Here is a 23,716-nt window from a genome sequence, read left to right as displayed (position 1 = left end):
CATATTCAATTCATATTAACACAAAGAACTGCTAGAAATGGAAACATTCCAAACTACAGATCCTTAACACTAAGTGTGCAAAGCTCTTCTACTATTTTTGTCGGTTTTCAGTCAGAAAAAAAATACCTTAAAATAAATAGAGTCAAATTATAACAATAATTATTATTATTATAACAAATATTTTCTCACTCTCTATTATAATCTCTCTTACTTTACTGGTACTTTCAATTGTGAGTTGCCGATTTGACTGAAGATTAAACAAAACAAAAAAAAACAAACACTGAAAAAGTAGAATAAAGTTGTCATTTGCTTATTTTTCTGTTATTTCACTGTTTCAAGTGATGTAAATGTATTTTCTTTACTGCAATTTAAATATATAGTGGTGCATCAAAATGAAATGAAACTTTACATTTTGACCAAAGGATTTAGTTGAATTAAATTAATTGTGTGACGCTTGTATGAGTGTGTGAATGTGTATGCGCTAAAAACACTGTACAGTGGGGTAAAAAAGTATTTAGTCAGCCACCAAATGTGCAAGTCCTCCCACTTAAGATGACAGAGGTCTGTAATTTTTATCATAGATATACCTCACCTATGAGAGAAAAAATTAGGAGGAGAAAAAAAAAAAAAAAAAAAAAATCCATAAAACCACGTCTGATTTTTAAATAATTTTTTAGCAAATTATGGTGGAAAATAAGTATTTGGTCAATAACAAAAGTTTATCTCAGTACTTTGTTATATACCCTTTGTTGGCAATGACAGAGATCAAACCTGTTCTGTAAGTCTTCACAAGGTTTTCACACACTGTTGCTGGTATTTTGGCTCATTCCTCCATGCAGATCTCCTCTAGAGCAGTGATGTTGTGGGGCTCTCCCTGGGCAACACAGACTTTCAATTCCCTCCGAAGATTTTCTATGAGATTGAGATCTGGAGACTGGCTAGGCCACTCCAGGACCTTGAAATTCTTCATACGAAGCCACTCCTTCATTGCAAACACATCGCCCGGGGCGATGTGTTTGGGATCATTGTCATGCTGAAAGACCCAGCCACGTTTCATCTTCAATGCCCTTGCTGATGGAAGGAGGTTTTCACTCAAAATATCATGACACCTGGCCCCATTCATTCTTTCTTTTACACGGATCGATCATCCTGGTCCCTTTGCTGAAAAACAGCCCCAAAGCATGATGTTTCCACCACCATGTTTCACAGTAGGTATGGTCTTCTTTGGATGCAACTCAGCATTCTTTCTCCTCCAAACACGGCAAGTTGAGTTTTTACCAAAAAGTTCTATTTTGGTTTCATCTGACCATGACATTCTCCCAATCCTCTTCTGGATAATCCAAATGCTCTCTAGCAAACTTCAGACGGGCCTGGACATGTACTGGCTTAAGCATGGGGACACATCTGCCACTGCAGGATTTGAGTACCTGGTGGTGTAGTGTGTTACTGATGGTAGCCTTTGTTACTTTGGGCCCAGCTCTCTGCAGGTCATTCACTAGGTCCCCCCGTGTGGTTCTGGGATTTTTGCTCACCGTTCTTGTGATCGGGGTGAGATCTTGCGTGGACCCCAAGCTGCTTACCTATTGCAGATTCAGTCTTCCCAGCCTAGTGCGGGTCTACAATTTTGTTTCTGGTGTCCTTTACAGGCCTCTCTCATCTTTTAAAGTGGGAGTGTAGAGTTTTTTTTTTTCGGTGTAGTTGATTGAAGTTTAAATGGCATTCCTCATCTAATAATTACAAACTCCCGAGGCAAATAAAATATATTCATATCTTAGCACACTGTAGAACCTGCCAATAATTTGTCATTGATTAAGTAAGTTAATAAACCATATGTGACAAAATATAATTTAGAAATCCGTTAATTAAAAAAAGTTGCCAATTTTTATTTTTGTATTTGCATCACTGCAACAAAATAATACATGATGAGTTAAAAACAATCATCTTACCACATCTCGAATTATCTCCTGTCTGGAGTCTTCCTCTGACTGGCTGGCTCTGTTGAGTTTACTCAGAACAAAGATGCGGAGCTGTTCATTCTCCAGCAGGCGGCGCACCTTTTTCATATTGAGCCAGCCGACACCTTGTCCATCCAGGACACTCTGTACAACCTCCTTTAAAAACTGCTGGTTTTCACTGTATCAATGCCACAGGCTCAGATATATTCAACAGATACTTTAATGCTGTTCATTAACAGGGATAACAATTTTGGACATGGGGCTGTAATTTTTCTTTTAATACAGATTGCATATTTGAAAGAATACCTTGTGTTATTGATGCGACCCTGTGGAGAAGGTGATTCCCTCTTCACCGTTGGGCTGTGCTTGATAACAGAAGACTTCTGGTCCACAAGTGGCCGGGGTGGACGTGCACCTGTCAAACAAAGCAAAACAATGAGATTTCGAAACACCAATAACCTTAAAAAAGAAGAATAAACTTGCACACAAGGTACAACTCAGTGAAAGTCTGAGTGGGGCATATTTGTACCAGGACAGCAAAATAGTTTTCAAGTAACATTTTTTCCACTCTTTCATCACAATAAGAGGAATGGCACAACTCGTAATCTCCTTATAGTGACCACATCACTGGAGCTCCTTGAGATCAATATCACAACAGGAAGGTTAAAGGGCAAAATAAACCAAGATAGTATAGACACACGCAAGCACACACACACACACACACACACACAAAGGAGCCTAAATTGTGCTCTGGGTGGTAACATTACATTAGGTTGAAGCAAAGATGTGTGACCAAAACTTTGTCAGTAATTTCATGCCCAACAGAAAAGAAGGATGGATCGCTAAATTCAATGAAGAAAATAAAAAAGGTACAAGCACACTCATTTGAATTGCCGCAAAGCTGTTGATGACTTATTGAGAGTTGTGTCAATCATGCTCTTAGTTCAACCACTGCAGTATTAACAAATGCAAGGATCAAGAGTGAGTCATAACTTATCTGTTCATACAGTACAAAAAAGCTTTTTCACATTACAGACCTCATCACGCCAAAATAAAAGGCTTACAATTGTCCTTTTATTATAGGCATATTTAGGGACACTGCTCGGTAACATAGATACAATAGATATGGTGGATTAAGAGTGTGTGTTTCAGTGTTTTATCTCACTGATTGGATCGTAGAAATTAGAATTTACATATTTTTAGGGCGGAACAGTGGGCGACTGGTTAGCACATCTGCCTCACAGTTCTGAGGAACGGGGTTCAAATCCCAGCCCTGCCTGTGTGGAGATTGCATGTTTTCCCCTGGGCACTCCGGTTTACTCCCGCATCCCAAAAACATACGTGGTAGGTTGATTGAAGACTCTAAATTCCACGTGAGTGGGAATGGTTGTTTATTTCTATGTGCCCTGCGATTGGCTGGCGACTGGTTCAGGTTCTACCCCGCCTCTCGCCCGAAGATAGCTGCGATAGGCTCCAGCACGCCCGCGACCCTAGTGAGGGTAAGTGGTCAAGAAAATGGATGGATATTTTTGAGTTTGCAAATGTGTCTTCATACATTCTAAATACAAGTCCAGGCGAAAGAAAACCAAAAATCAACTGAACTATACATATCACACAAACAGTAATGACTCTGCTGTGTACAATATCCCACTAGAAACAATGGATATCAGCAATATGATATTCCTGACATAGATACGGTACAACATACTGTAGCTCAACAACAGAGGTAAGTATACCGCAGGATTCCTTTTTTTTTTTTTTTTTTTTTTTTTTTTTTTTTTTTTACTTCACCCAAGGTTTATCAGCTGCATAGCATTACTGTATCTACGGTGCAACTACAGAGTGATTAGGCCCAACTACATCAATATTGTAGTGAAGTTATTTTTAATCTATCCTGTTCTGTGCTGGTATCCTGTGGTTATCTGTTGCATAATGTGGCACTTCGCTTAAATCCATTCCCACACTTAGGATGTTTGTGATGTTTGTGAAAAATAAAATAAAACACTAAGTGAAGGGAGGACAAAGTGAATCCTTGATGACACATACAGGGGAATGAGCAAAGGATGTGGGGAGATGTAGTTGACTGGCTTGGAGAAGCATGCAGCTCACTCAGAAAAAGGGTAGAACCCACCTTCTCCGCTCCCCGGGCCGGCCTCTGTTATTATCTCCATTAGAGAATTTAGCCCAAATACTGCACACAAAACTCAAAATTAGTTGCTGCCAAGAGTGGACAGAGAAAGGGATACCGGCCCAGACAACCAGTCTGAACATCAACCCATAAAAACACCATGCATGCACAATTAAGATAACTCCAAACAGAAGAAAAGTAGCAAAAAGAGTAAATGAGGGCCCATGATGTCCTGATGAGGATATGATCCCAGAAAATGTTTAGTACGATAACAAGTAGACGTTGTACATAGCTAGCTGTTGTAAATGTGGTGTAAACTTTAAACTCACATTAAAGCCAAAAGTATGCTTACACTGGACAGTAACTACTGGCCAAAAATTAGAGCAAAACTCCAAAGCATCAGGACACCCGTAATAGGCCAATATTGTTAACCATGTCATATTTGACAAATACGTGGTGTAACCTTGAAATATAAAAGAAATCCTAAATATTAGGGAGCCACATAATACAGTAAGACGAAACAAGAGTAGTCTCAGGCGGGGAAAAGTCAACTCACTGGGAATTCCCAGAAAGGGAATATCATTCAAAGGTAAATGGCGCTTTATCAGATGGTGTATACTGTTCCCCCGCTATTTGCAGTGATAAGGCCTGAACCCTGCCGTGAATAACGATCCACCTAAAACCCTAAAAAGGTTTAGAATTGCCTATTGATACCACAAAGCACTACACGAAGCTCCTCAATTCACTTTAATATAGTGATGCCTTGAGATACAAATTAATTCATTCCGTGACCATGCTCTTCTCTCAAAACATTTCACCATTTCCCATTGTAAAATACAGTCGTAAAAACTTTTTAGAAGACAATGTAAAGATATTCCCTGGTTTGATGAAGTGTAATCAAGTGAAAAGTCTCACACACTCTGATTGGCCGTAATTGCCTGCGCGTTTAAAATGTGGCCGCTAGCGTACTCAAGCCAAGTTTTCTGATGGCTAGCATATACAGACCGTTTCCAAAAAAATTAATATCTTGGAAAAGTTTATTTATTTCCATAATTCCATTCAAAAAAAGTTAACTTTAATAGATTACAGATTCAGGGCCCACAATTTAAACAATTTCAAGTATTTATTTGTTTATTTTTTACATAATTTGGTGTTGCAGTGAGGCGACTGGTCATTAATTTTAACAAAGTTAAGACACTTTTGTTCGCCGCCGCTGCCGTTGGACACAAGCACATCATCGTGCCCGTTCTTCTTCGTTGGTTTATGCCGCTTCTTCGTAGCTTTTCGCCACTTCTTTGCGGCTGGAGGACTAGGCATCGAAATTTGAAACCAAAATGTTTTTATTTGAACGGTTCCGGGAGAACCGGAACGTTAGTCCCGGTTCCAATCAGTTCTCGATTCTCGATGCCCAACACTTGGTGGGACTTTTTCCGTCAACTTGAAATTAAAGGGCCTATCTCACTGGCGGAGACGTCGCCGAGACTACTGATAGTGATCAGTCACGGTGACTCCAGGAGACCAAAATATTACTTGTGCTTTCACTAGAGACGTCTCCAGACAACATCACAACCAATTCTGATAATATATATACACACACACACACACACAGACACACACACACACACACACGCACACATACATACAATTTAAATAAATAATGGACATCCGTAGAGACGTCCATATGAATTTTGGTAACGATCGCACACAGTTTTGTGACAAAGCGACTGAGCTTTTTCTACACAGGGAGACACTAAAACATTCTGTAAAATTCAAAATAATGGGGGGATCTGTCTGACATTTTCAGAGGTTGAAGTGAGCTTAGGTAGTAACGTCCATATAAGCTTTGGTAAAAATTGCTCGCAGTTTGGCGATATGAATGTACTTTAGGAGCCTTTTCGCTATAGTGTGTATTGAGGAGTCTCCAAAAGGTCTACGCTGAAATCAAATGTTCGATTTCAGTGTCACTCCATGGCAACACTGCTAGAAACCAGGAGACTAAGAGATGTCCCGAAGACGTCTCCGCAACTAGTGGAGACTCAAGTCGCCATTCGGTCGACAACTATTCTCTAGGCCCTTAAGTAAGCCTTTTCCCAACAATGCAAATATAAACGTGACAGCATAGTGAACATGTTGACGAAGCAGCGTGTAAAGAAACGTTACAGACTTTTGAATAGTAAAAATCTTGATGCAAAACAGGTTGCTTTGATGTACAGTCCCCTCCTAAGGTATTGCAATGGCAAGGTCAATTCCTTTGTTTTTGTTGTATACTGTAGACATTTGGATTTCAGATCAAAATATGATTATGAGACAAAAGTTCAGAATTCCATCTTTTATTTCATGGTATTTACATCTAGATGTGTTAAACAACTCAGGACAGATCACCTTTTGTTTGAAGCCAACCACTTTTCAAGTGAGCAAAAGTATTGGAGCAAACATTATTAAATTGAAATTATTAAATCTGAAACACAAATGTCTTCAGTATACAACAAAAACAAAGGAATTGACCTTGCCGTTCCAATACTTTTGGAGAGGACTGTGCGTGTTGTGCTGTTATTAATGTCACTACTTGGCAAACTGGAAACATGATTGAAAGTATATTGCCTGTTAAGGCATAAAATTAATGACTCTATCACTCTGTGCCAAATATTTAAGTGCAATTTTTGTGACCAGATCTCGAGTCTGTTTTATTGATTCAACAGGATTTTTTTTGTTCTTCATTTCAATGTCAAAGTTTAATATGCTTGAGAATGAAATTAATTGCTCTTAAAAAGGATATAGTTGAATTAATACTAATGAATTATGATGATATTATATGAGACAAAAAAACAACAACAACACTATTGTTTATTGCGATAATTTCTGGGAAAATATACAGTCTTAAAAAAACATTTGTCATCGTGACATGCCTAGGTCAGCGGCCTAGGCCTATCAGATTTAGAGTGGAAATAGCCACGGATGACAAGATGAAAAGAACGATTGACAACTTCTTCATGAAGAATGTTCAGGCCTGATTTGTCTGAAAGTCCTAACAAAGGCTCTGAGATGGAGAACTTTACTTTTCAGTAAGTTACCGGTCTTGTGGAATTGAACTTTGCTGACGACATCATTAGCTCATCATTTACCCAGACAGGCAGCTATTTTTTAAATTTTTAAACCCGTGAAGACTACCACGTTGAATACAATGCGGTCGGAAATTTGGGGACACACTTCATTTTTATGCTGAGAGGAAAAAAAAAAAAAAAGTTGGGCACACCAGTGCAAAACGTTGAGAGCCCCTGTCTCCCCACTTTCACTCGCCTTCTCATTATGCTGCTGGAGCAAAAAGGCTCTGTAGCTCTTGTCAGCAGATATGTTTGAAAAACCTTTGTTTTCCATGTTTTTTTACTTAAAAAAACGTGTACTCAACAGTATGGCATTGTGTACAAACACACTATCAACATTTGCACCCCACCTGATAATCAGTTCTTCTTTTACAATGTTATGCAAGCCGATCTGCTTTTGAGTGAAACCTCCACATCAATGTCTTCTATAGACGTACAGTATCTCCATGACTTCTCCGGTGTAATAGATCTCTTGTCCACAACCCAGCTGGTGTTATTGTATTTTATTTTTGTGTTATGTTAATTTTTAGCCCATGTGGCTGGCTGTGGTGTTTTCCATTGTATGCTTGATGGAGGCTATGTGGTTGTTTCAAATACACATTTGATTTTCCTTGTTTTATTGTTAGTTTTCAAGTAAACCCCAACTGGGAGTGGCAATGTACAGCTTGAAGCCTCTTTTTTGAAGAAAATTTACTAAATATATCAGCCAAAGTGCTGCTTTTAGTCAAGTGAGCGGAGCCTCCTGCCACCATTCGTTTCTTAAGTTTGGGCTTAGAAGTCAAGAGTAAAAACTCGGCCAATCGACGACTCATATCTCGAAACACTCATAAGTAGGATCACTCGTATCTCGAGGCACCACTGTAGTTCTTTGGCACCGAGATGCGGGCAAAGCAATACAAAAAAAACTCAACTCAATTAAATAGTTACTTGGCACCAAGATGCCACAAAATGGTGCCAAAGCTATACTTTCATGGCTTTGGCTGGCCTGAGCACAAAAATAGCAATTTGGTGAGTTTTCTAGTGACTAACAGAGGATAGGTTACCCCCCAAAAAATCTGCAAATAGTGTATTGCGAATATGTGGGGGAACACTTTTAGTTGGTTAGTAGATAGTCTTGCATTCAGAGTAAACGTTTTGACAAGGTGCACATCTGAATGGTTGCTTTATGTTGAGGGTTATTATTTATAAAAAAGACTACCACCACCAGTCAATAAGGAAGGAATAGGAAGGTTTGGATAAACAGCACACCACAAAGTCTTCTATCTTAGTCCTACTCCGAGAAACCAAGATAGGTATGGGCCTTCTAACGGCAAATACAAACTATCACAACAGACAAGACATACCCGGACTGTCAGGTGCATCTGAACAACAAAGATAAAACACATCATAATGAAAAGGAACAGAACATTTTCTATGGCAGCTATTCCACATGGATTAGAGCTATTGAGCACCACGCTACACCTGTTTTTTTCTCAGTTTATAAAAAGAAAAAAGAAAAAATTCCAACCTCAACAGAAGTCATCTAAAAGTAATTTCATCTTTGGGACATAATATAGATCAACATTATCAGTTGGCCGATCTTAATGACCAACGAATGGCTACTGATGAGTGAAACAACTTTTTAATTACTGACCCAAACAAAACCCAAAGCATCAAAATGAAATCAAAATGAACACACTTTTAAATAAATCTATTTTTCAAATGTTTTACTATTTTTTTCAAAATGCTTTTTTATTGGCTTAACTTTGTGATACATGCATAATGTCCATAAATAGATGATATTCTTGAAATCAAATGTGTTAAGTTTAAAATGAATGCATATAAGCAGTCAGGATTAGGCCCTACTTCTAATGGTAGAGAGAGAAATCAATGCAAATCCAATAGGTATGTTTTGATTTTAAGAGGGAACACTAACAAAAAAAAACAAAAAACTAAATTGTAAAAAAGTACAGCAAATTAAAAGCAACTGTAGAGTTTTGAGTAAATTCTTCCATATACAAAGAAAAACATACACAGAGAAAAACCGTGTTTAAAATCCTCAATATCCTCCTTCAAAATAGTGCCATAATAGTTTTAGCAATCAGAGGGAGGAAAAAGTCAGGCTATAAAAACAGAATCTCTACAGACCTGCTTGGTCCAGCTCCTCCTCAATATCAAAATTTAAATATTCTTTTAGAAAAGCAAATGAAATTAGGTGGAAAAAAGCAGAACAGACAAAAACAGTCATTCAAATGCTGAAAAACCTACACTTTCATGTATGCACAAGGTTACAAGCAATGCCTACTAATACTATACCTATACTGTAAGCAGTGCCTACTAATACTATACCTATACTGTAAGCACATAATACATCATAAATCATTCTTCTGTCATCCTTAGTATATGATTTAAGCAAAGCATAAAGAAATGAGGTGGACTAAATGAGGTGGGCTCAGAAAATAAACTGACCAATATACTGCCTTAGAAAAGGAAAATTAAGCTGGCCGAGAGCATTTAAGAGTGTGATTGGCTGTGTTACTATACCTTTGAGACTGGGGAAAGGTGTCGATTTCTCCCTTGCAGCTTTGTTTGGTAGCGCAAGATGGGACAGACTGAAACTGGTGCCATGATTCTTGTAAAGATTACCTATAATAGATAGATGTACAAGTATATCTCAATAAATTAGAATATGGTAGAAAAGGCCATTTATTTCAGTACCCATACTTTTCAGAGGGCAATTTTCTACATTCAAAATCAGTTTCACTGTTTTTTTTAATTGTTTGTTACATAACATTGTAGTTTCTAGAGATGGTGAATTTTGGGTTTGAGTTTGATGTAAGCTATAATCAAAGTATAAACACACACACAAAATAATAATTTAAAAAAATTCCAATGAAGTTGCGATGCTGTTAAATAAAAACAGAATACAATGATTGCCAAATCATGTTTGACATATATTTAATTGAATACACTACAAAGACAAGATATTTAATGTTCAAACTGATACACTGTTTTTTAGCAAATAATCATTAACCTAGAATTTTATGGCTGCAACACATTCCAAAAAAGCTGTGACAGGTGGCAAAAAAGACTGAGAAAGTTGAGGAATGCTCATCAAACACCTGTTTGGAACAGCCCACAGGTGAACAGGCTAATTGGGAACAGGTGGGTGCCATGATTTGGTATAAAATGAGCTTTCCTGAATTGCTCAGTCATTCACAAGCAAAGATGGGGTGAGGTTCACCTCTTTGTGAACAAGTGCGTGAGAAAATAGTAGAACAGTTTAAGGACAGAATTTAAGGCATCAGAAGGCCAAGACATGCCTTTTTTAAAAAAACATCATCATGCAACTCCATAGGAAAATGGTTTAAATGATATGTTAAAACATTCTTACTTGCAAAAGACATCAGTCCCCCAAATCCATCATTACTGCTGTTGGAAATGGTTGAGTTTGGTGAGCTGTCACCCTCTCCATCAGACTCCCCAGGGAGCCTTAGACTACTGGGACGTGAAGGACGCTGTGCCCTTTCAAAAGATAAAAAGCTCTTTAAATTTCTTTAAAAATGTGCAAACAACTGCACGCAGTTCGAGGAAAATATTAAAAGCTCTAATACAAATCACAATATCACACCACCAAAGATTCAAGACCACCATGAATGGAGAACTAGTTAGACATGCTGGGTTTTGACATTACATGGTTGGTCAGAGAGCCCATTTGAATGAAGAAATAGTTCATTCAAGTGATGAACAAGTTTAACACACTTGTTGCCATTGAGGTTCTGGTTGAATCGAGGGGTGTATGACTCCACTTGCTCTTCTGCATCAGGATCATCTTCAGAGGGGAAGCCATATTGAGGCTCAAAATAGGGGTTGTCATACTCTCGTTTTTTCATAGCCTGGTCCACCAGGCCAGTTTCAGTTGCTGATCTGAGAGACGGCTGGCTGCTGACTCCTAGGACTGGGTTCTGTGGGCCAGAACCGGCTGATGCTTCACTATCAGGTGCTTCCCCTTGTTCCTGTTAAAAAAATAATCACAAAAATTGATTAAATGGCAAAATGTGTATTGTGAAAAATGTGTAAAACATAATAGATAAATAAAGATAAACCTTTAACAAGCATTATTACTGTGGGAAAGGTTTTTACAAATAAGTAGCTATTTAACAACAACGGCATTGATGACATACATGGTTCACTCCCTGGATGATTGTGCTGGGACTGGAGCTTGCAGTCGTGCTGGAGCTGGAGCGAAGGGGCTGCCCATCGAATGTTTCTTCCGGAACATCCCCACCGGATGGACCCTCTTCTCTTAAGTCCTGGAACTTTGGAAACTCCACTTCGCTTGCATCTCCCAGGGCAGCATGGGTATGTGGTTGTAGGCCTAAAGCATCAAGGTCAAACAATTTATAAAAAAAAATAAAATAAAAAAAAAAACAGATGTTTTAATTAACATAAAACGAATTAGGAAATAAAAACGGTAATATACAAATGACTTGGGTAGAAGATTCTCCAATGCAAAATTGAGAACGTTTTATAAATTTGAATAAACTTAAAAACATACTTGGTGTGTCTCCCTGAATGTCTCCTTGAATCATCTCACTCACAAGGTCTCCAAGTGAGGAATAGGATGAGCTGGAGTCATCATACGCCTCACTGTCACTACCACTAAGGAAAAAATACATCATTATCTTCCAAATCAGAACACTAACGTAAATCTAATTGTATGTATTTTCAACACTGTGTTCATCCTTGCCTGTCAGTGGGCTCAGAGTCATTGCTCTCATCCTCAAATGGACTTGCCATAGCCTCAACCAGCTGGGAGCTCCCATCAAAAACTCTGTAAACTACTGGCTGGAGCTGGTGAGCATACCACTTAGGTTTATCACCAATTAAGGATGGATCAAAAACATCTGAAAGCAAAGTGTACAGGGTGTACTATTAATGTTCTTTTTGAATGCAATGAAAAGCTGCAAAAAGTAACAAGCCATCAATTTGTAAAGATCATCTTACTATTATGTATTCTCTGAAACGCTAGATTAGTGGGATGAAGAGACCATTCTCCATAGAACTCTACTGCCTGGGTGTGGGAAAGCTTATCAGCAAAACTAGATCGTCTTGGCCGAGACGCAAGAAAGGACGACGACTGGAAAGCCACCACAGGACGGGGGAAGAGGCGCAAGGTCCGTGTATGTATTTGAAAACCATGGAGAACATTTTGAGAGTTGAAGAACCGCACCATGGCCACCCTGTTGAATTTTAAAAATATAAAAAGTATGCGTTATTGCTCCTTCTTTCAAAATTTTGTACATGACAAACTCTCTGCATGGATGATAAGAAAATTAACAAATACATATCAACATAAACTAAACGAAAGGCTTGCCTGGTGGCTACATCCACAGAATCAACATCATTGCCATAAATGAGGGGGTTGAACTCCGTGGATGATGGTGAAGCTTTATCACGTCCAGGGGGAAGCAGGGGCATTTCCTGACCTTCCTGGAACCTCTCCAGGTTCAAAATGGGCTGGGTGTTCAAACTCATACTCGCCAAGGCCTGGAACAAGTGAGAGAGGCATAAACATAGTGAAAGAACAAGAGTTAAGAAAAAAATAACACTTTGGTGAGCCACTCCACCAATAGGCATCAACATTAAGATTTCTCCACAACCATCTACCCCCTAAAAAAGAAAGGTAATCTATTAATTCCAGAAACTAACCTCTTAACATATTATCCGATCGCTCTAAATAAGTATGCAAGAAAAAAGGATGGAAATTGCACAACTGGCCTCACTAGCATTTCCACAAAAGGAAATCTTATAGACAACATATAATCAAATCCCCTTGTTTTACCAGACTGTTTTTGATTTACAGTAGCTAGCATCTGTACATGTTGATGCCTGTGGAGGTTGTGTCATGATTTAGGAGGAGGAGGAGGAGGAGTAGGAGTAGGAGGAGGAGGACACAACATACTGAATGTCTTGCTGCAGAGTTGTCAGTGTTTAGCTAAGCATTATGGAATATTTAGTTGCTGGATCTAGTGGAATGTTTTTGTTCAAAAGGTATCAGTTTCACCTTTTCTGCTTTTGGCTACCAGGACACTCACTGATGCAAGAATCAAGGCACGCATAGTCAAGTCATGCTCAAACCAGAGCTAAGCAGCACGTTCAGGGGTCCTTCAAACATTCTGAGGCACTGTTATGCATGTTATTCAATTCTTGAGAAAAGATAAAAGTACTAGTCACAAGCAAAGAGGATGCAGGAGCATTCCACAGGAGAATAAATGAATAACCTTATTTTCACGGGAGAAGATCTGCTTTTGGGTGATCACGGTCAACCTAACCAGACACTAGGAAGGGGATATAAGAAAGATGTTGGGAGAATCACAGGAAGGCCAGAGGTGACAAGTGTCACTGGAACAGCACATGAAAACATCATGGCCCTTTCCATTTCTTACCATGTCGCTATTCAGCAGTGAAACACACTAAAAGCAAGGTCTTCTGTGACAAAAATATGTATATGGCCAATGAAATTAGATTAACCTCATGAAATTTTATTTTTGAAATCCTTTCTAAAGCTACTGCTTTACTGAATAAAGAGCTCAGCTGTCAATTATGATAGACAGCTAGTGTTTGGCACAATGGTACGCAATAGAGGATGTGTAAAATGGGAAAACAAATGTTTCTAATCAATGTAAAAAGAAAATGAGGGACATATACAAAGCATGACTATTGAAAACTTCAAAACCACATCGATAAATAAAGTTGTGGTCATAGATGTATGTTGCAAACGCTTACCATTATACATTCAGAGAAGTAATTAAAAGCCACATATTGCCATGTGTTCCATAGTGAAGTGTATAATGGGCAAGCAAGCCCCTTTCACACTGCTTATCTAAGACAGCTTTTTACCGGCTCGCTGTAGTGTGTGTAAGGTGATACATACAGAATGAGGAGTTCGATCTGCAACATTTCTGGCTTCTGACATACAAGCGTGCAAGGCTGCCTGTATGTAAAGGGATAGCAGGAAGCAGAGTGTGCAATTACTTTTTTTTTTTCCTAACCTGTCCTGTTCAGCTAAATGGCCATGCAGAATGGTGGATCTGTATGCCTCTTGTGCTGGAACAGTGTTGCTGTGCAACAGGGGAGTTTAAAATACTCCGTCTGCTTTTTAATTATTCTGATGTTTATTTAAAATGCAACTGGACAGAAAAGGGTTTTAGGGGCCGGACAGACAGGGACGTAACAGACAAGGGGAATAGGGGTGCGGAACACAGCAGAACAATAGTTAGTCTAGATATTTGACCACAAGTAGCGTTACAACAGTCAAATCGTGTTCTTATTTGGGGATGGGGGGCAGGAGAAAACCTGGTGAGGACATGCAACAACTAACCAATAGGACATGATGAGTGAGGACAGAAAAGGGCATGACAGGACAGGATGTGGGAAATGAGCAAGGCAGTGGTACTGATGAGTGGAGCGGTGGGATGCTTTTATAGTGACTAAACACCTGTAAGAACCTGTGAGTTGATATCTTAATATAACCTGTTATTATTGGTGGTCCCAGCACAAGCAATTAAAGCCTATAGCCTGTCTATGGAACTTATTAGTGAATGAACACCATATCAAATACAGTCTCAACAGTGAAGCATGGTGGTGGCAGCATCATGCTGTGGGTGTGTTTTTCAGTTGCAGGGACAGGGAGACTGGCTGCAACCGAAGAAAAGATGAATGCGGCAAGTACAGGAATATCCTGGACGTAAACCTTCCCCAGAGTGTTCAGAACCTCAGACTGCGCCGAAGGTTCACCTTCAAATAAGACTGACCCTAAGCACACAGCTAAAATACCGAAGGAGTGGCTTCAGAACAACTCCGTGACTGTTTTTGAATGTCCCAGCCAGAGTCCTGACTTAAACCCAATTGAGCATCTCTGGAAAGACCTGAAAATGGCTGCCCACCAACGTTCATCATCCAAACTGACTAAATATATATATATATATATATATTTATATAATATATATATATATATATATTTATATATTATATATATATTATATAAATAGATATCTATTTATATAAATAGATATATTTATATAAATAGATATCTATTTATATAAATAGATATATTTATATATATTATATATATAAATATATATATATATATATATTTATATATATAAATATATATATATTTATAAATATATATAAATATATAAATATATATATACACCCTGCTGCAATATTATTGGCTGCTACATCCAGGTAGGACTTCATGCAGCAGCCAATCAAGTTGCAGCTAGGCTTGTCCTGCCTTGAACCCAGTGGGCTTCATAATAACGCGTCAATGAGCAGTATATGCATCTGTCTCACAACAGGAGGAACATTCATGCAATGTGAAAAAAACTTTAATTCTTCTTAATTCTACTTAATTACTGTATGTTGCAAAAAATACAATATTTTGTCGAATGCCATTTTTTTCCTCATTAAAACACACATTCCAGTAGTCTACAGTGCAAGTATTTAAGTGTATTTCACATCAATCACTACTTGTGCATTGATATCCCAAGTTTTACAAAATCCATAATCAGTGTTATTTCCCCCATTTATAAAGGCTTCGACTGCTAAACTTGAGGTTTTGGACTCCTCCAGGCAGCAGCCTCTGTCACACATTCTCACATAAGGAAAATAAGACCAAGGAAACACGTAAAGCCATCGAACTGGCTCTGATTCAAGGTAAATACTGTACATATATATATATATAGTGGGTACAGAACGTATTCAGACCCCCTTACATTTAAGTTCATTCCCCCCCCCCACTCAATGTACACACAGCACCCCATATTGACAGAAAAAAAAAAGGAATTATTGAAATTTTTGCAGATTTATTAAAAAAGAAAAACAGAAATATCACACAGCCATAAGTATTCAGACCCTTTGCTCAGTATTTAGTAGAGGCACCCTTTTGAGTTGATACAGCCATGAGTCTTTTTGGGAATGATGCGAAAAGTTTTTCACACCTGGATTTAGGAATCCTCTGCCATTCCTCCTTGTAGATCCTCTCCAATTCCTCCTTGTAGATCCTCTCCAATTCTGTCAGGTTGGATGGTGAACGTTGGTGGACAGCCATTTTCAGGTCTCTCCAGAGATGCTCAATTGGGTTCAAGTCAGGTATCTGGCTGGGCCATTCAAGAACAGCCACGGAGTTGTTCTAAAGCCACTACATTATTTTAGCTGTGTGCTTAGGGTCATTGCCTTGTCAGAAGGTGACCCTTCGGCCCAGTCTGAGGTCCTGAGCGCTCTGGAGAAGGTTTTCGTCCCGGATATCCCTGAACTTGGCCGCATCCATCTTTCCTTCGATTGCAACCAGTCGTCCTGTCCCTGCAGCTGAAAAACACCCCCACAGCATGATGCTACAACCCCCATGGTTCATTGTTGGAACGGTATTGGACAGGTGATGAGACGTGCCTGGTTTTCTCCACACATACCGCTTAGAATTAAGGCCAAAACGTTCTATCTTGGTCTCATCAGACCAGAGAATCTTATTTCTTACCATCTTGGGAGTCCTTCAGGCGTTTTTTAGCAAACTCCATGTGGGCTTTCATGTGTCTTGCACTGAGGAGAGGCTTCCGTCGGGCCACTCTGCCATAAAGCCCCGACTGGTGGAGGGCTGCAGTGATGGTTGACTTTCTAGAACTTTCTCCCATATCCCGACTGCATCTCTGGAGGTCAGCCACAGTGATCTTTGGGTTCTTCTTTACCTCTCTCACAAAGGCTCGGACGGCCAGCTCTAGGAAGGGTTCTGGTCGTCCCAAACGTCTACCATTTAAGGATTATGGAGGCCACTGCGCTCTTAGGAACCTTAAGTGCAGCTGAATTCTTTTTGTAACCTCGGCCGGATCTGTGCCTTGCCACAATTCTGAGCTCTTCAGGCAGTTCCTTTGACCTCATGATTCTCATTTGCTCTGACATGCACTGTGAGCTGTAAGGTCTTATATAGACATGTATGTGGCTTTCCTAATCAAGTCCAATCAGTATAATCAAAGACAGCTGGACTCCAATGAAGGTGTAGAACCATCTCTCAAGGATGATCAAAAGAAATGGACAGCACCAGAGTTAAATATAAGTGTCACAGCAAAGGGTCTTGATACTTATGGCTGTGTGATATTTCAGTTTTTCCTTTAATAAATCTGCAAAAATTTCAACAATTCCACTTTTTCTACCAATATGGGTTGCTGTGTGTACATTGAGGAAAAAAATTAATGATTTTAGCAAATGGCTGCAATATAATAAAGTGAACAATTTAAGGAGGTCTGAATACTTTCCATACCCACTGTATATTCATGAGTACATACAGTATGAGTGCATGCAACAAGATCAGTCTTAAGGTTTTACTGAATACTGAAATGATTTAAAAAACAAAACAGCTTGAACAGAACGTGTCAAGTGATGCTTTGCTCAATATGCTCTCAATACTCTCTCTAAAGTAACTCATAACATCGATTGCAAATATTGACTGCATAAAAAAAAGTTGTGATGTAAAATGTCAAGTCAAAAGTCCTAAACCTGCATTCTTTGAATGGGAGAGGGCAACTACCTTGCCTATAGATAGACCTCTGTAAGCATCCTGCTAACAGGTTTAAATTCTGAATTATTAATCCCACATAATTTTCAAATATTCATAATTTTCCTTCTGTAAAATAATGCCAAATAACTTAAAAGAGAGTATGCAGAGTTAGCGCACTATTACTCTAATAACGTCACTTTAAACGGTAATGTTCTGACCAAAGTTACGAAGATGTCTTCATGAGCATAGTTTCTCTGATCGTTTAACACAAAACGATGTGAATGGACACGTGTGAGTAAAATTAATTATGTGCTCATAATGTGGAAGAAGAGATGCAAAGTGTCTGCTTCCATGAATCAGAACCAATTCTGATGAAGAGTTTAGTTAGAGGGGTTAGAGGGATCATGTGTCACAACAGTTCTAAACAGCATTTTTTTTTTTTTCTTGGATAACAGGGTCCTACGAACTCATTTTACCTTCAGGAGCTACAGCATGCAAAGGAAAAAAAGAGCAGAAAACCTTTTTTTGTTAGTGCACAACAAAACCCATTTCCATTGCCTCTCGACAAAATACATACAAGTCTGTTGGGGTAGGAAGCACCTACTCTTCACACGGCTGAAAGGCAGGTTTTATATTAATTTAGGGTCATATTTTCCTGTGTGTAAAACAGAAAAGGCATGCAGCTCCATGCTTTCCTGGCTGCGCGCATTCTCACATCCACTCAAGTCTGTCACTTCGGCACTCTCGAGCCAGATATGCACTTTGGGCGGAGCGACCCTAAAATGTGGGCATTTCCTGTCAAATCTGGCCCTGTGTGCATGCTGCGTGCATTCTCCCGTGGACTTTAGCACTTTTCCTCTTACCCACTCCAGAGGCTGTAGTAAGTCCAGTGTCCCGTAAAGGTGAAACATCGTATTGCACTCTAAGTTTGGATTCAGTTAACTGCACCACGACGGCTAACTCGTGCAGATGGTGCTCAACACACCTGGCCAATGACGCTCACCATTGCGCACAGACTGCCAAGCAGTGGTACACAGAGAAAAAAAATCCTTTGAATTAACTTAATTTTGAACATGGATACTGGTTGTATACATAACATCCTCTTCTCCTCGAAAATGAGTTAATTTACTACAATGTAATCGTGTATATTTTCAAATTAAATCAAATGACTTTTTTTCCAGTGTAATGTGTCCTTACTGCGCCCACTTCCCTTCCTTGTTACAGTGTTCAAGCACCTTTGCAATCGTTCGGTGCCCCGCGTGCTACTTCCTTCTCCAGAAGCATAAAGCCCGGCAGCTGCGGTGGACCTCTGCATCATGCACTCAACGTCCCGGTCACTCCACGCAGCCTACGCCCCTGCTGTAACCTCGTTGCAGATTAGGCAAATTGGCTTGGCATTTATAAACGCAGTTTGGATTAACGCATACTTTTCTTTCTACTCTTCTTTGTACTTCATACAATTATCAAAATGTTCCTCTATTTTGGCATCCAAAATCACACGTTCATAGAATTTCAACACAACTGACAGGTATATAGCCGTGATGAACTATTACTATTTTTGTCTTCTTTTCTTTGAAGTTTGATATAAAGCTGACGATTAGTTTGTGCTCAGCGTGGTCAGGAATGAGACGCCGCCACTGAAAAATGGGAAAATTGCCTTTTTAAACATCACATTTTACATTTTCAGAAGCTCAGAGAAGTGTTAAAAAAATAGTGTGAGCGGACATTTTTTTTTCCCCACTTTGCAGTATGTGAGAAGCATCTCTGCTTCAAACATGCTGCTGATGGCCTGGGGTTATTAGACTATTAGAACAACTACAGTCATCATAACAGCACAATAGTGAGTTAGATGTTTAATCGTTTTTCATTTGCTTCTATGCTGGTTGTCAAAATATGTCTAAGTTAATGTAAGTGACTCCTCCGCTCTGTGGCGCAAGGAAGGCTGGCTTCCACTGTTCTATAGAGACGGGGGTAGCCTCTTTTTTTATTGATGGACGTGTTCAGCCATAAGCAAAATATTCTGAAGAAATTACCTTTATTAAATGTTTTTTTTTTTTTTTTTTTTTAAAAACACTCCTTCAAAGTGTAGTTAGTATGTTAGACCGGCGCATCCCACTGGCGATGACACATCCACTACGGAAGATATTTTCATATTTAAAGTTCTTTTTTTCAAATGGATTTCAATGACATTCACAAGTCTCAGGAAAACTCCATGGTCATGATTTATAGCCAGCCTCAGAATTCAATGAATTATGTCGCTTTGGTGGTTGCACACATTTCCAGGTTACGCACGGTGGGTGCCAGAAGTCTGGACAGTAGAATGTGCGTAGATGAAAAGTGCACACGCCAGCCGCATAAGACAAGATTTACGCACGAATGGGAGAATATAGCACTTATAGAGCAAAACAATTATGATGAAAAACAACAATGGTGGGCTAATGAGAAATACCTGGGTTCGAGAAAGTCAAAAAATATACAGTACAAATGGTACTGGTAGATTTAGTGCAAAATGTAACGATTAAACAAGTCGAATAAAGTACCTGCTTCAGATGTTTCTTTAGCTCGCCAGCTTCAGGCTCTGGAAGAGGTGGTAGAATCTCTGCATTTGTAGGTGCTTTAACCTGAAAAACAATTGTAGTTGTAATACCATTTGTTTTGATTTTTTTTTTTTTTTTTTTTTTTTTTTTTTTTTTAAATAGGGTTGGGCATCGATAATCCATTGGAACCGGGACTACCATTCCGGTTCCCCCGGAATTTCGGTTCCCAGTTTCGATACCTGCAGTCCGCCGACCCTGAAGAAGTGGCGAAAACCAACAAAGAACCTGCACAAAGACGTGTTTGTGCCCAGCGGCGAACAAAAGTGTGTCTTAACGATGTTCCAATAAATTATCAGTCACCTCAGTGCAACACTTGGATTAAGATTATATTGTGCAAAGGAGGCTTTGACGATGTGTAGAAGTCTGATACGATCTCGTCCACGTCGAGCCTCAGCCTACACCGGGCGGAACTTCAGTGAAGTCAATTGGGTGAGTGTGAAGCAATAAAATACGTCTATGCCAACATTGATGCGGCTAACAAGTTAAACGGTGGGTTGCACTCTTGCACTGATGGTTTTTAGCATTTATTTTAGTCTTCAAACCAACGTAAGAGGCGATGACTCTCAAAAATAAAATGAAAATAAAAATGACTTTACCATACTGAAAAGAAAGTAGAAACAGTCTCATTACAAGCTTAACATTGAGATAAAACTTCAAAAGGTCAAACTATCAACTTTAGATCACAATGAAGTGGGGACACAATTCACAAAAACGTCTCAAAGTATCACAAACACTAACCTTGTGTCTCATCGATTGGTAGGTAAAGGAATCAACGTTTTACAGAGCATTTGGTTCCGTTCATTATTCTTTTTCGTGCATCTCGTTTTACTTTTGTTTTTACCGGTGTCGTGTAAAGTCATTTTTCCTGTCAAAATGCCAAGTTCCAGTGCGTACCCTTCAAAACAAAAGGCTACATGCTTAAAACAGGAAGTCCAAGTTAAAACGTGCACATATAAACCATTTGACGTGATAAAACAGTCACAAATAACTATATTAACAGAGCTATATTTAACTTTTAGCTGGCCCGGCACGGTGGACGACTGGTTAGAGCGTCAGCCTCACAGTTCTGAGGAGCGGGGTTCAATCCCCGGCCCCGCCTGTGTGGAGTTTGCATGTTCTCCCCGTGCCTGCGTGGGTTTTCTCCGGGCACTCCGGTTTCCTCCCACATCCCAAAAACATGCATGGTAGGTTAATTGAAAACTCTAAATTGCCCATAGGTGTGAATGTGAGTGGTTGTTTGTTTGTATGTGCCGTGCGATTGGCTGGCAACCAGTTCAGGGTGTACCCCGCCTCCTGCCCGATGATAGCTTGGATAGGCTCCAGCACGCCCGCGACCCTAGTGAGGAGAAGCGGCTCAGAAAATGGATGGATGAACTTTTAGCTGAAACAATAATTAATTAATATTAAGTCAATTGAGTTAGTTCCACAAACATTCTCTTTTAGGTCATATGTTTGATATTGATACTGGTTATAAAGAACCCAACGTCGAATGTTCTTTGTAGTTTATGCTGCAGGCTGCTAAGAAAATTGATGTTCATAAATTGCACACCCAAACCGAGAATCGTCTGGAACCGGAATCGAAATGAGGAACCAGAATCAGGACGGGCATCACTCAAATTGAAACGATGCCCAACCCTAGTTTTAAATAAAAATGTCAGAACATGATAAAAACAAGGACTATATTGTGTTGTTGTAGTTACCTTGCTGCTGTCCAGATCCACAAGCCACACATCATCTGGAATTTTGAAGTCAGATTTATAAAGGAAAAAGCTAGCTGGGACACCGATTATGTAGGGTGTAGGCGCAAGAAGAAGCTGTGCACAACAAAAGAAAAAAGTTAACGGTGTTTTGGGCTACAAAACATACAGTAGCTCCTGTCTTTTATTCACCATTTCTCTCAACATTTGTATACACAAGCAGAAAACTATTGTTACAATAGTGTGTACGATGACATTACGGTCCCTACTATTTTCTGGCGGTCAAACCATATTGCCATTGTGTCTGTGTTTAATCTGTGTGTAGTGGACTTTGCTGAGAATTCCCAACCACTCATCCATGAATGACACGACCCCCCAATTGGTGCAAAGCAAGGAGGCCTGATCGCAGATTGGATCCCAGCAACACCACCAGCTGCACTCGTTAACCACCGTAGCGTGCAAAAAGGACTCCTCTGGCCTTTGGTGTTGGCTGGCTGTAATTTAATGTAAGCAGTCAGCCCCGAACTGCCCATGCGGGTGCTTGGGCAGGTCACGGACGAAGCTCAATTGGGAAGGGGACGGGCGGCGCACATCTGCTCTGGGTGTCTTGCGACCAGCACCACCCACGGGCTTCGGCCGCCCTGCACTTGGAACTCTCTTGTTTTTATTTTTTTTTCCTTTCTTCTTTTTCCATCAAATCCACCTGTTCCCCATACGGACCGGACCGGCCAAACATTCGGGGATCGATCAGCCTGCCTAAATTGTGTTCCACGCAACGTAAATCCAATTTGCGGTCTACTAAAGTACAGATTAGTGCATATTTGGGTTTAAAGTAACGGTAACAGGCCCCCCCAGCCCTTTGCATTGTCACCGTGCATGCTCATTCCGCCCTCACATCACAAGTTTAGCCTCCTTTACCAATGTTTGTCTGTCCTTTGTTTTGCTTTTCTCTGCATTGTTCCCCTGTAGATTCCCTCATTAGATTGCATTTCCACTACCTGTATCATTTGTGTGTTTGGATTCGATAAAAGACCTCTGGTTATCTAATTCCTGTAGCAACGTTCAGATTATGAGACAGAGGTTTTTCGTCACTTTGTCCTGAAAAAAGAGAGACGTGATGCCCCTTTACGAGATAAAATAGTTAGATTTTAAAGTTTAAACTTAAAATCACGCTAAACCGGAAGTAAAGCAGCCGTCGCTTACGGCTTATTCTTTTCTCCTAAATTAATTACGTTTTTATCCAAACCAATATACGGTATAATAGTAGTTAGATTTATTTTGTGTTGGATTGTACAACCTTGTTTGTTATTTTTTGTATGTTAAAGCTGTCTCTAATTAAAAGACAATTCATGTTTACATTCAACTGTTATTTTGATGTCAGTCCCTTTCTCTGTCGCAAATAATTGAAAAAGGGGCGCAACAGATGACACAATATGAATTATATTACAACATGGACTCTACTTTTGTCAACATTTCAAAACACCAACATAGCTATTGTTAGTGTTGTACCTGTTCAGCTGAGGCCATGCATGTTGGCAGTAAAGGAATCACAGGGAACATGTACTCCAGAGGATAGATCATGGCCACAAATGCCATTACACTCATGGATAAAGCATTGTAATCTCTTGACTGGAGGATAACCTAAAGGGGGGGGGGGAAGAAAAGGAAAACCAACATTTCAATGCAGCTCAATAGCCCATAATT

General features: G+C 39.5%; 1 protein-coding gene across 36 annotated transcripts in view; it reads right to left on the bottom strand.

The window, feature by feature from the left end:
* The window catches only part of madd (MAP-kinase activating death domain), an 81,676-nt gene that overhangs the window by 37,084 nt on the left and 20,876 nt on the right, over positions 1-23,716 (bottom strand). For 16 of the 36 annotated variants that reach the window (XM_061761666.1, XM_061761698.1, XM_061761811.1 and 13 more), the window contains 17 exons: positions 23,522-23,653; positions 22,016-22,129; positions 20,259-20,339; positions 13,448-13,504; positions 12,541-12,713; positions 12,171-12,406; positions 11,914-12,070; positions 11,722-11,825; positions 11,348-11,541; positions 10,926-11,179; positions 10,558-10,688; positions 9,708-9,809; positions 9,312-9,353; positions 8,528-8,545; positions 4,087-4,146; positions 2,262-2,370; positions 1,947-2,133 (listed from right to left, as the gene is read on the bottom strand). In XM_061761666.1, the coding sequence (XP_061617650.1) occupies positions 1,947-2,133; positions 2,262-2,370; positions 4,087-4,146; positions 8,528-8,545; positions 9,312-9,353; positions 9,708-9,809; positions 10,558-10,688; positions 10,926-11,179; positions 11,348-11,541; positions 11,722-11,825; positions 11,914-12,070; positions 12,171-12,406; positions 12,541-12,713; positions 13,448-13,504; positions 20,259-20,339; positions 22,016-22,129; positions 23,522-23,653 (2,151 nt within the window). The remainder of the gene's footprint in view (positions 1-1,946; positions 2,134-2,261; positions 2,371-4,086; positions 4,147-8,527; positions 8,546-9,311; positions 9,354-9,707; positions 9,810-10,557; positions 10,689-10,925; positions 11,180-11,347; positions 11,542-11,721; positions 11,826-11,913; positions 12,071-12,170; positions 12,407-12,540; positions 12,714-13,447; positions 13,505-20,258; positions 20,340-22,015; positions 22,130-23,521; positions 23,654-23,716) is intronic. The other 20 variants (XM_061761898.1, XM_061761887.1, XM_061761926.1 and 17 more) reach the window with 5 other exon arrangements.

The sequence above is a fragment of the Phyllopteryx taeniolatus genome, chromosome 2 (genome assembly GCF_024500385.1).
Source record: "Phyllopteryx taeniolatus isolate TA_2022b chromosome 2, UOR_Ptae_1.2, whole genome shotgun sequence".
Classification (NCBI taxonomy): Eukaryota; Metazoa; Chordata; class Actinopteri; order Syngnathiformes; family Syngnathidae; genus Phyllopteryx; species Phyllopteryx taeniolatus.
This window is presented reverse-complemented; position numbering and strand designations above follow the sequence as displayed.